At 36.1% G+C, this 13,642-nt stretch overlaps 1 protein-coding gene across 4 annotated transcripts in view; it reads right to left on the bottom strand.

Annotated features, from left to right (window-relative positions):
- CACNA1D (calcium voltage-gated channel subunit alpha1 D) overlaps positions 1-13,642 on the bottom strand; it is a 253,198-nt gene that overhangs the window by 105,774 nt on the left and 133,782 nt on the right. For all 4 annotated transcript variants that reach the window (XM_081938854.1, XM_081938852.1, XM_081938855.1 and 1 more), the window contains exon 9: positions 9,339-9,508. In XM_081938854.1, the coding sequence (XP_081794980.1) occupies positions 9,339-9,508 (170 nt within the window). The remainder of the gene's footprint in view (positions 1-9,338; positions 9,509-13,642) is intronic.

The raw sequence follows: 13,642 nt of genomic DNA, 5'->3' as shown, positions 1-13,642 counted from the left end.
AAAGTGGAAAGGGGGGGACATAACTAAGGCAGAATATCAGCAAATTATCCAAGCATGTAAAGATGAAGTGAGGAAAGCTAAGGCTCACAATGAAGTAAGGCTTGCCACAAAAGTAAAAAATAATGAAAAACCCTTCTTCCAACATGTTAAAAACAAGAAAAAAGTTAAGGAAACAATGGGTCCATTGCTGGGAGAAAGTGGCAAGAAGGTGACAAGCAACAGGGAGAAAGCAGAACTAGTTAACTCATGTTTTGCATCTGTCTTTACACAAAGGGTTAAAACAGTCCAACATATCAAAAACAGCACCACAAAAATCAGATTAGGAACACAAGTTGAAATAGGGAAGAAAATGGTAAGTGAGCACCTGTCTACTCTAGACGAGTTCAAATCACCAGGACCGGATGGATTACACCCCAGGGTTCTGAAGGAACTGGCAGATGAGATTTCAGAACCACTGAACTATATCTTTCAGAGATCCTGGAGCACCGGGGAACTACCAGAGGACTGGAAAAGAGCTGATGTGGTTCGCATCTTCAAAAAAGGAAAAAAAAAACAGATCCAGGAAACTACAGACCTATCAGCCTGACCTCAATACCAGGAAAGATTCTGGAAAAGATAATCAAGCAACGAATTAGCAAACATCTAGAAGCAAACAAAGTAATAGCCAAAAGCCAACATGGGTTTGTAAAAAACAGATCATGCCAGACTAATCTTATTGCATTCTTTGATAATGTGACAAAATTAGTGGACCAGAGGAATGCTGTCGATATAGTTTACTTGGACTTCAGTAAGGCATTTGATAAGGTAGACCATAACCTACTACTAGATAAAGTAGAAGAATGTGGGTTGGACAGCATCACCACCAGATGGATTCATAACTGGCTGACCAACCACACTCAATGTGTATCCTCAATGGAACTGCATCTACATGGAGGGAGGTACCCCAAGGCTCTGCTTTGGGCCCAGTACTCTTCAACATCTTCATCAATGATTTGGATGAGGGAATAAATGGGGAACTCATCAAATTTGCAGATGACACGAAGCTGGCAGGAATAGCCAACACTCCAGAAGATAGGCTAAAGATACAGAAGGATCTTGACAAACTTGAACATTGGTCACTATCTAATAAAATGAAATTCAATGGTGAAAAGAGTAAGGTTCTACATTTAAGCAACAAAAATGAAATGCACAGGTACAGAGTAGGTGGTACCTTGCTCAACAGTAGTAACTGTGAAAGGGAGTCCTAGTGGACAACCATTTAAATATGAGCCAGCGGTGTGCAGCAGCTGCCAAAAAAGCCAACACAGTTCTAGACTGCATCAACAGAGGGATAGAATCAAGATCACGTGAAGTGTTAATAGCACTTTATAATGCCTTGGTAAGGCCACACTTGAAATACTGCATTCAGTTTTGGCCGCCACGATGTAGAAAAGATGTGGAGACTCTAGAAAGAGTGCAGAGAAGAGCAACAAAGATGATTAGGAGACTGGAGACTAAAACATATGAAGAACGGTTGCAGGAACTGGGTATGTCTAGTTTAATAGAAAGAAGGACTAGGGGAGACATGATAGCAGTGTTCCAATATCTCAGGGGTTGCCACAAAGAAGAGGGAGACAAACTATTCTCCAAAGCACCTGAGGGTAGAACAAGAAGCAATGGGTGGAAACTAAGCAAGGAGAGAAGCAACTTAGAACTGAGGAGAAATTTTCTGACAATTAGAACAATTAATCAGTGGAACAGCTTGCCTCCAGAAGTTGTGGAGACTGGAAGTCTTTAAGAAGATGTTGGATAGTCATCTGTCTGAAACAGTATAAGGTTTCCTGACTAGGCAGGAGGTTGGACTAGAAGACCTCCAAGGTCCCTTCTAACTCTGTTATTGTATTGTATTGTAAGTAACCATTCCTAATTATTTTTTGGAGATTCCTCCATTAAAGCAAGCATTTGTCCCAAATTATAACAAAATTGTAACCTTCCAATTTACTTCTGCAGTAAGGTTATCTTCCCATCTGTTACGTGGAATAATATAATATGCTTTTCAATAGATTCAGGGTTAGGGTTAGTGAAGAATGCTGGCAAAAGGAGTAAGAAAGTAATTATCATCCACCAAAGGGCCTTAGATTTAATTGCAAGGGAAATAATCTGGCATATGTAGATTTTTCTGGTTGCTACAGCTGCCAAACTCTGATACTTTCTCAAGTAATTAATTATACCATTCAAATATCCTCTGATTTATGTGATTTCCCTTTATTCTGGAATGAGTACATAACTCTTATGCTCATAGAACAAGGAGAGCTTGTGTTAATTGTTTTAGAGACAAAATATAGCATAAATTTATCTTTGGAGCAACCAGTACAGTTCTACCTTTAAAATAAATTATTCATATTCATATTTAGAGTTATATCCTGCCTTTTATTTTATGTGTTCAAAGCACTATTCTTAATACAGTCTCCTCCAAGTTCCCTAAATAAGGAAACTTAGAGTAGACAGCGAAATAAGGACTGGTTTAAAGGTACCCAATGAGTTTCATGAATTGGGACTTGAATCTAGGTCTTTCTGGATAAAGTTCAGGATTGCAACTACTAGATCATGTCAGTTTTCAGCAGTTGTGCCAAACTTTTCATTCACACACAGGATGAATGTAGAGATAGGCAGTACTGAAAGAGAATCCTGTAAGTTGAGCATCCCACAGAGAGAAAGAACTAACTGCTGCCCAACTACTTATTGTTTGTCTGATACAGATGGAAAGGGCAATAGCTATGTGGAAGAATTTGGTTATTATAGAAGTTCTAATTCAGGGCTGTCCAAACTTGGGAACTTTAAGACTTGTGGACTTGAACTCCCAGAATTCCCCAACCGGCCAGCCAGCTGGGGAATTCTGGGAGTTGAAGTCCACAAGTCTTAAAGTTCCCAAGTTTGGACACCCCTGTTCTAATTAGAACATGGCATTTTCTGGTTTCAAATGTTCAAGCAGTAAACATATATGGCTGCATGTATCTGCAATAACTGAATTATTAAACCAGTGTTTTTCAACTGTGGCAACTTTAAGATGTATAGGCTTAACTCTCAGAGTTTTTCATACAGCATTTTAAAACATTAATTTAAAGCAATAATATGCACTGAATAGTTTTCAGACTATAATTCATTATAGGATGAGAGCTTTTTTAAAGATTCATAATTTTATCACTTTTAAATTAAAATAATGTACTTATATCTTGCTCATTTGCTTGTTTGGGTGTATATAGAATAGAATAGAATAGAATAGAATAGAATAGAATAGAATAACAGAGTTGGAAAGGACCTTGGAGGTCTTCTAGTCCAACCTCCTACTTTGGCAGGAAACCCTATACCACTTCAGACAAATGGCTATCCAACATCTTCTTAAAGACTTCCAGTGTTGGGGCATTCACAACTTCTGGAGGCAAGCTCTTCCACTGATGAATTGTTCTAACTGTCAGGAAATTTCTCCTCAGTTCTAAGTTGCTTCTCTCCTTGATTAGTTTCCACCCATTGCTTTTTGTTCTACCCTCAGGTGCTTTTCTAGAACAGTTAATATATTTCCTAAGAACAACAAACAAAATTCCAATGTTCTAAGCTACTGCAGAACAATCTCTCAAAAACATGCAGTCAGGCAGGAAATCATGCCCATGCAAAACATGTGTTTTCATGCATAGGTGTTTTTCTAAATGTGTGTATGGATTTTGAAAAGTAGGATTCAAAGTTCATCATTTCAAATGAAATGTTCCACTGCAAACACACACACACATACACACACACACACACACACATTTTACCATGTTTGTTGGCCCCACGACAACAGCTAAATCTGCTTTTCTTCTTGTTTTCTAATAAATCGGCCAGGTTAACCCCTTCATATTAAGTACATGCAATTCCATCCATAATACAGTAGATGGCAGCAGCAGAAGTGCAGAAGACAATAAATTAGCCATATCATTCAGTCTGTGCAAGCAGACTGAGAAGTAACACAAAAGTTAAATTTGGTTGAATTATCAATAATACTTGCAAACCTATACCTTTGTTTCTATGGTGGTGTTAGTCAGGATAGTTATTAATTGACTTCTAACTCTCTTCATAGTTTGACCAGTGTATAATGTCCAAAGCCTAATTATATGTGATCATTGATAACTGGGATATAACAAGGCAAGACAGATAGTTGCTGAAAAGCGCTTTAAGGTGAAATTTCAGTGCACTCTCATTTAAATAATCTATGTTAGCTACCTCTCTGTAACTGGTATGAGATAAAATTAAGCTATAGCTTAATAATGGAATATGTCTTTTCAATGCAAAATGGCTTAGATTCAGCCATATGAATTTCCAAGAAATAATTTTGCTGAAATCTGAAAAGCTTCTGGAACCCAGTATTTCAAACTAAATGATCAAACTAGGGCAGCTTTTTGCAACCCAAAAATGTAATGTAATGTTTTAAGTAATAATTTACTTGTGGATATTGGTGTGGATTAATACAGATTTCCCTAAATTAATTAGAAATAGAATAATAGAGTTGGAAGGGACCTTGGAGGTCTTTTAGTCCAACCCCCTACTCAGGCAGGAAACCCTACACCATTTCAGACAAATGGTTATCCAAAATCTTCTTAAAAACTTCCAGTGTTGGAGCATTCACAACTTCTGGAGGCAAGTTGTTCCACTGATTAAGTATTCTGTCAGGAAAAATTGTTCTAGCTGTCAGGAAAATATTCTATAATCTATCATTCTTAGCTAAGATCAGACTGGAATAACTGTGAAAACAGAGATGAATCACTTCTAACAGTTACGCAGCTCATTCAATGTCTTTTACTGAATAATGAACATCCAAATATTTTTACAAGAGTATCATATGGAGTAAATAAAGATTAAAGTTGAATTACAAAATCTCAAATGGAGATTGTCTTTCTGTCTATGCTAACTGTTTTTCCTACCTGGTTGAAAGTGTTAATTCCTGCAAGCATAAATTGCATATATATATATATATATATATATATATATATATATATATATATATATATATATATATATATATATATATATATATATATATATATATATATATATATATATATATATATATATATATATATATATATATATATATATATATATATATATATATATATATATATATATATATATATATATATATATATATATATATATATATATATATATATATATATATATATATATATATATATATATATATATATATATATATATATATATATATATATATATATATATATATATATATATATATATATATATATATATATATATATATATATATATATATATATATATATATATATATATATATATATATATATATATATTAGCACTCAACCTCATGATAGGCAGTGAATCCCGAAAGCTCTATTTCTGATAACTGTCGGCCAAAACACATTCCTGCCAGGCTTACAAACCCCTTAGCACATACTGTGAAATCTCCCTTATTTGTATGTCTCTGTGAATTTTTTCTAAAGAAAGAACGGTGGACTTTGATCTCTGACTGAGCCTGCAATTCTAAGTATATTTATCAGGAAACAAGCCTGACTAAACATAGTGTGACTTTCTACCAAGTACGATGCAATAGGGAGGCTTACACATAAATAAATCAGTTTCTCCACAGATTCTCAGCGGAGAGCTAGAAGAGCCTAAGAGCCAGCCCATATCCAATTCTAATTCATCCAAATATTCCAAATCAAAAGAAAAAAAGAAAATAATGATGACTGTACAACTTTATTGCAAATCAGTAAGATGAAGAAAGACCACACAAATCCTGCAATAGAGTATTATCAATAATAGAAGATTAACTTCAGTGGAATTTGTATATTAAAACTGTCCCACCTCAGGACACAGCATTCGGCAATGCCAAAAATAGCAATACTGCTGCAGCAAATGTGTAAAAATATTTTGTCATGTAGGACAACCTGTGTCACTAGTTGTATTCATCAGTTGACAAACAGTGTGCTGTTTTCATAGAAGATAGCAAGTGCTTAATTTTCTCTTACTTATCAATGGTTATCACACAATGGTATTTTAAGTGGCAGTGTTTGTGAGAATTAAAAGAGATATCTGCACAATTTCACAGGCACTCTAGATTGTGTTTTGGGAAACATGGATTAGCAGAGGCAAAAATGAAAAAAGAAAACCCCAAATCAAGCAAGCCAATAAATAATCTTATGAAACATTAGGGTTTTAATTTAGATGGATGCTAAGGTAATCTGAGATATCGCATCTAGTCTACTAGCTACTCTGCAACATGTCCCATTAATATTAATATCTTTCTTGGTTATAGGATGCTATTTGATATGCAGCACAAAGTACTGCTTTAAGATGTCATTAACAATAAGTCATGAGGACAGTAGATACTTAATCAGGAGGAAAGAACATCTCTGCAGACCATGTTTCTAGTGTGAACACTCTGATAGCTTGACATGTTTGTCTCTAAAATTAGCTCAGGAAGTAGATGAAATGGTTCTTCCCTTTTGCAAGTTCTGTGTAGTCATATCCCGAATGTCAATTTTTTACCATTTCCACAAAATATCACTATCCTATTTCAATTATTCTATAGCTATCATTTATTTCTAAAGGAAGATTGAAAATATAAGGGATTTTCCAGCAGCCCAGTTCTGCCTTCTTTTAATATATCTATGGATCTAATTGCTCAAAAGTATCAGTGAAGACACAGAAAGTCCCAACAGAAGAATTCTAGAGTGGTGCAAGAATAAGATGGCATGTCAAGGATGTATCAGTAAGTATTAATTAACAACCAAAATGCATCCTGACATTTTGAATTGTAGTAAGCATATGCAGTATACATGTCTCAATTCTGCATGTATCTACATAAATGTGCATCTTTCCCTAACACTGAGGAGTTTAAATGGGATCTACTGCTACAAATAAGACAAAGAAATTGTTCTCAGTCATGCAAAGTGTCCCTGGAGCTCACTAGATGAATCCCAAAAGACACAGGCCTGTGAAAGCTCAAACCAATCCTCTTTTCTATACTTTTGGAATGTCTAAAATGTATGGTGGGAGATAAAGTAAAGATAGCAAAAGGTTATATTTCTTCTGCCAGGAAAACTTAAGCTTCTACTTTGTGTTACCTAATATATTCCATACTGTAAACATGCTATAAATCAAATAATACGACGTAATTGTCATGAACAGGGTAATTCCAATTCCTAGCCATTCTTTTGTGGCTGACTTTTATAATAAAAATTAAAAAGGTAACAGTTGGTCTGACATCTAAACCCCAATGTGAGTTAATAAATATATCCAAATTACAAACTTTATCTCTTGAATGAATGTCAATACTATAAACACTGCATGCCTCTCCTAATTAGTGGAATATGGACAACAGTTTTTTGGCTTGTAAGATATTATTTAGATTAAAGATTTGTGTTTGCACAAAAGAGTATTAACATGCTTGAATAAAGCTGGACTTTGGTTGTGCTTCTGGCCTATTGCTCAAAATCAACCAATAGAGTCCTACTGTAAGCAGAGAATGTAACCACGTGGCATGGATGCATCTAAGGCTGGTATTCTAGATTCTAGTCTAGACGGTACTTTTGTATTTTACAAATAAACATGAAAGCTTTTATAAACCAACTCTAGGATAATAGTGGAGGTCAGCATCTGGGGGCCATCTGATGAATATAAAGGGAATAAATAAGAAGGGGTATGAGTTTAGAGGTGGAATAAAGAAAAAGACAGGCTTTGTGTCTTTAAGAATAAGAGAAAGGGAAGGTTGCAACAGATCCAAAAGAAAGAAGATAATTGTGGAGATGACAATGAATTCATGCAGAGAAAGTAAAGTTTAGGTTTAATATGGTGGAATTGGCATCATCTAGATCTGTGTTGGCGAACCTGTGGCACGCGGAGCCATATTTACAGGCACCGCAACCCTCAGCAGCCCTCAGTTCTGATTTTCAGCCTTCCAGAGGACCATGGGAGGTCATTTTTGCCCTCCTCAGACTTCAGGAAAACCTCCGGAGCCTAGAGAGAGTGAAAAACAGGCCCAACGGATCAACCGAAAGTTCATTCTATTGCCTACAAAAGCAAGAATCAATTGGTTGATGACTGAAAGAAAGAGAAAATGCAGGCTTATTTTGGTAGAAATAAATAATGGCTGTGGAAAAAGGGATAAACGAGGAGTTTTCACCAGAGATAATGAAATTAAAAATAAATGTAATAAAATGATTTAAAATAAAATCAAGGTGAGGGAATGTGGGACACTTCAGAGATTTGTATACTAAGGTTAATATCTGAGGGAAAAAATGGATGAAAAGAAAGTAATAAATGCGAGAATTCTGAAGAATGATCTGCATTGTTCTTGATAGAACTGGAGAAGAGTTAATATACAAATGGGATTTGCTAATGGAATGGCTATGCTACTTAGTTAACGTATTTATAATGAGGGTGTTTGTACCTGATAATTAGGAGAATACTGTCATTGTTTTGTTATACAAAGGGAAATATAGCAAGAGAGAATGCAAAAACTGCAGGAGTAATAATATCTTACTCCTAGGAAATAATTGACAACATACTGGTGGATAGAGTTTGAGAAATCAGCAAAATTTGAAAAATGCTGGACAGGGAGTGTGCTGAACACATTTCGGAAGGACATATAAATCTGAGAAAGTTGATTGTATGTAATCACCTTCTGCCTGATATTTTCCAAACTTCTAAAATTCTCAACAAGTTTACTCAATAAGTACTCCCCAAAGTGTCTGTGGATGTTCTCAGTCATCCAGGTGATGGTTGTCCTAAAGGTGCTTTTTCAAGAGGCAGCTGGACTTTCTGTTCAGCTCTGGAGAAAGCTGAAGAAGGGGACATGCATCAAAGGAAAGTTCTGCACTGGACTTTTCAGGGCAAAGAGAGATGTGGGATGGGGAAGTATAGCATGGAAGCAAAAATGGGAATCTCAGGATCTAGGATACTCGCTGAGATACTGTAAGTCATAGCAATGTTGGAAACACAAGGTTTTCCAGAGAATGGGATGCTTTGGAGAAAAGGAATTGTTGCACTGAGTACCAAAGGTGGTTTTTCAAGAGGCAACTGGATTTTCTGTTCAGCTCTGAAAAAAGCTGAAAAAGATTCTTGGAGAAGAAGTGAAATGGCTTCAAAGGAAAACAAGAAAGTCCAGTTGCCTTTTGAAAAAGCACCTCTGGTATTCCCCAAAGCCATGATGATCAAGTATTCCGGAATTGCTGTCCCAACGTATTTGGAGGAAGTCAATTAGAGAAGGTTTTTGTAAATCATTTTTACAACTCAGAATCTTCTTTTATCAGGGATCTTTAAGCTGAGGAGCTTTGACATACTATTTCGTTTGCCTTCTCCGTCACCTTCCTCTTCATTCTCTGGGTCAATGTCTTCTGCTTGGGTAATCCAATCCAAGTAACCTTTGAGGTCTTCTTCTAGCTGTTGTTTCTCACGGAGCTTTTGAAAATCTCCCCTGGCCTTGGCTTTTTCTCTTTCCTTGGAAAATTCTCTATGGATGCAGATAAAACACGAGACATATTGATTTATGAAGCTACATAGTCATTCAACAACAACAATAACAAAATTCAAAACCCCATATTTTTTCTTTATTTTTCCTTGGCAAGACTATATCAATAAAGAAAATTTGCAAAAATACAAACACTTTCCACATATCACATAGCAATTCACATCACTTGCCATGCTACATTCCTTATGCCTTATACTTTTAAGGACTCATAAGAGCAGGCATTCCAAACCTTCATTGGCCAGACTTGCTCTGGCATCATTCTGGACCTCTTCTGAAGTAGCCTGGACGTAATGCTTCCTTTCATCTTCTTAAATATAATTTAGGGTCTCAGGTGGCCCTGCCAGCTGTTTTATTTATTTGTTTTGTCTAATTTATATAGCCTCCCATCTCTCATGAAGTATCCCTGGGCAGCAGTATACGATATAACATACTATTAAAATATAGTGCAAAGCAAATTAAAAACAACACAATAAACTTAGGTAAAAACAAAACCACAAGCAGGAGAATATTACACATAATGCAGCCAACATGCAGGTTCCTTAATACCGGAGGTCCCCAGGCTTGTTTTAAGAGCTTTTTGGAAAGTAATGAGGATTGGGGCTACCTTCACCTTAACAGGGAGGATGCTCCAGTTGGTAGATGCCACAGCAGAAAAGGTTTGCCTTTGGATCCCGTTACTGCAGATGGGACCCACAGCATGCCTCTCCTGCCAGACCTAGTGAGACAGGTAAATGTAATTGGGAAAAGGCAGTTCCTCTGATACCTGGCTGCATGCCATATAGGGCTTTAGAGGTCAAAACCAGCACCCTGAATTGTACCCAGAAGCAAACTGGTAACCCATGCAGCTCATGAAGCAGAGGTGTAATGTGTGTACATAACTGTCTGCACTATTGCCTTTTGCACCAGATGAAGCTTCCCAGATGCTCTGCAGGGCCAGCCCCATGTAGAAGTGTAGCACCACTGTTTGATGAGTCAGATTTCAAAGGTTTCTAGTTCCAAATCTAAATAAATACTTTCCAGGCACAAAACTGCTGTACCTGTCTAAGTTTGGTAGGTGTTTTTATTCATTGCCCAGAGAACATCAGATTAACGAAATAATGAATATATAAAGATGTCCTCAAATAGCACACTGAGATGGTAATATTTGGTCACTAATACCTTTATTGGTTGTGCAACACCAAAGATCAACGTTGTTGGACTCAGAATCATATCTTCTCAGTAGCAGCCCCTGCCCCCTGCCCTTACCCTCTCCAAGATACAGATGGCTCAAACCTTGTTAGTCCTTTCACAAGATACTGAACACTTGGCTGTTTCTCCAGGGATTTGGGTCAGATAGTTAGATGACCTCTGTGTTTATTTATTTATTTATTTTGTTTTTTGGTATATGTGTGAATGTGCTATTTGTTTTTGAGCGCCTAGGGTTATAGGTTGTGGGCTTTTCTGTGTTTCTAATGATTGTTATCCGCAGAGAGTCAACTGCATGAAACAGGTAGCTATAAAAAGACATACAAATGAATGAATGAAAGCACAAAATGTTGGTTTTATTTTTGTTTTTGTTAGACTCTTTGTGTTAGAGAATGGCAAGCCCTTATGTTCTCTTCCTATTTATCCTTAGCTCTGTTGAGAAAAGGAATGCTGTCAAAGTGACTTCGTTTGCTTTTGCCCGGAAACTGAAACTGACAGTTCATTGCCATTTTCTATTTAGTGCATCATTATTTAAATGCCTTTTTCTCTTAATCCTGTGTGTGCTACGCTGCAGCTGTTTTTAGGGATGTATCCACATAATTAACTGAGCAGTTTCTTAATAGAGGAATTCAAGGGCAGCCACTATAAGAACAACACGGCTGTAGGAATTGCCAGGAATATATATCCCTACAAACCCATTACTTTCCCATATAGAAGGGTCGTTCAGGGACATGCCAGAACATTTGTCTCTTGCTGTCCTGAAGCAGGACAATAAATTCAGGTTATAGATATAAATGTATGTTTGAAAAGTGTGTTCCCATGACTACCCAGAGAAATAGTGGTGCTTCCAGTAGAATCTGTCTTCACAGAAAGCATCCTCTGGTGGTTAGCACAGTTCCCGAGGAGCAGATTATCCCACCTCATTAAAAAAAAAAAGGTCTTCCACTTGGTAAATAAGAAATGATTCTCTTACTGCTTCAAATATTTTATGTTAACAATATAATAACCCCTGAATGGTTGACATTTTAAATGTGCCATTTTAGAAACCTGTGTAACAAAAACAACCACTATTTCTATATAATTCATTCCTGCTCTACAAGGGGGGTGATTTTATAATATGAAGGCAACAAATACACTGGATGATGAGTCACATTTTGAGCTGCTGCCTTACATGTGCCCAGAATCAAGGTTGTGGTCTTGACTAAACCAAAAATTCAACAGGAAAGCAATAAATAAAACAACTCTGAAAATCAAATCAAGCGTGATTAAAAAAAATACTAGATGCCCGTTGCTTGTTTTCGGAGAGAAATATTCTGTTTAATGTTGAGAATGAATTTTTGGTTGAGAGCCCTGGATACATTTTTCATATTTTTGTAAACAGAATAACCTCCAATGATCTAGCTTTATGGTTTGCTTAACTTTAGTTTTGTAGGTTCTATGGACCTAACCATTGTGTTTTATAAACTAACATCATCAATCATTTTAGCCGCTGTCTATCCACTGCAGGAAGAAGGCCACTTCCACATATTTCCAACCAATACCTTCCTGAGCTTTCTTTTGTCAATTGGGCTTGCTTTATAAATTATACAACATAGTTTAGGATATCACACCAATTTTTTTGTGGAATATAGGCTGTTAGTAGGTTTTCAAGAGCAAAAGATCACTCATTTATTAAACCTTTGAAAATGGAAATAGTCAAGGAACATTGCTTTTTTCTAGAATGTGCTTTGCTGAAGCTGCTTTACACTAGCTATAAAAGAATTGCTCTCTTGGTCTGTGGCCTTGTGCGATTCACATCCAGACATCTTTGATGGATTTTGTCTACGCAGATTTGCATAGCCAAGGAGTTCCTGAAAACTGGGAAAAGCCCATTTTTTCTGTAAATAAACAATAATAAACTATAATGGATGAAGAGGAAGAAAAGAGAAGTAGTGCTTCAATTAAGTCTTCAAGGAGAATTTCAATCACATTTGCTTTATACTGTTCTTGAATGTAAATATTTTAAACCTCTTTGTACAAGGAAAGAAAATACTGTTTCTCCAGGGTTCTGAGCTTCATTCAAACAAGGCTACTTGTCAAATTACTGTTAAGCAAATACAAGTGATATTCTGCTCAGCAACTCCCCACTTGAATTTTCTTTTCCCCATCAACAGATGGATGAAATAGACGCACTTAAAGTGAATAAGATGGTGAGAAGATTAAATGTTTTCACAGCTTGTTCAATAAACCATGATTAAGAAAACTATAATTTTGCACAACATGTGGATTTTGGCTTTTAAAAAGCTGTCTGAACAATACATGATGCCAAAGTTCATACAATAATTATAATTAGGTGTTTGTGTGTTCAGTTATAGAAACCACCCCATTAGATTAACACCGGAGGCCTAAAACAGATTTAAATATAGATTCATTTAATTAGATCTTTAAACTTTTGTAATTGCAAACAGTGTGAATCCTATTCTGAAAAGATAATAAATTACAGTGGTTAAAATGTTTTTCATCAATCAATTATTCAATTTCAACCAACTGCACATTAATCAACTGCACTAACCATTAATCAACTACCTGGTTTAATACTTATGTATACTGCAAGGTTCCTTTTTAATGGATTTAGTGGTCAGCAAGGACCCCTTCTCACGCTTAGAATTGTATAAAAATGTTTTGCTTTCCTTTACTGTCTGCATTTGTGTTATGGTTGGCTGAGTGTTAAATTGTAAACCAGCATGTCTACGTTCACAACTTATCCTAATTGCAAACACTCTGGATGGTTTTGAGGAAATGATTCACTTCTTTCTGTAAATTGTGCCTGGTAAGGGCATTTTGAAAGTAAGAGAGATAGAATTCCAAACTATTCCCCCAGTTATTTGGAATGTTAAATAAGGGCAAATGTCCTGATACTCTCTCATGTGGTTATTGTTATTCAGAAGGTAC

The sequence above is a fragment of the Natrix helvetica genome (assembly GCF_964273705.1).
Source record: "Natrix helvetica genome assembly, chromosome: 1".
NCBI lineage: Eukaryota > Metazoa > Chordata > Lepidosauria > Squamata > Natricidae > Natrix > Natrix helvetica.
Note: the sequence above shows the minus strand (reverse complement) of the source record. Positions and strands in the feature narration are given on the sequence as shown.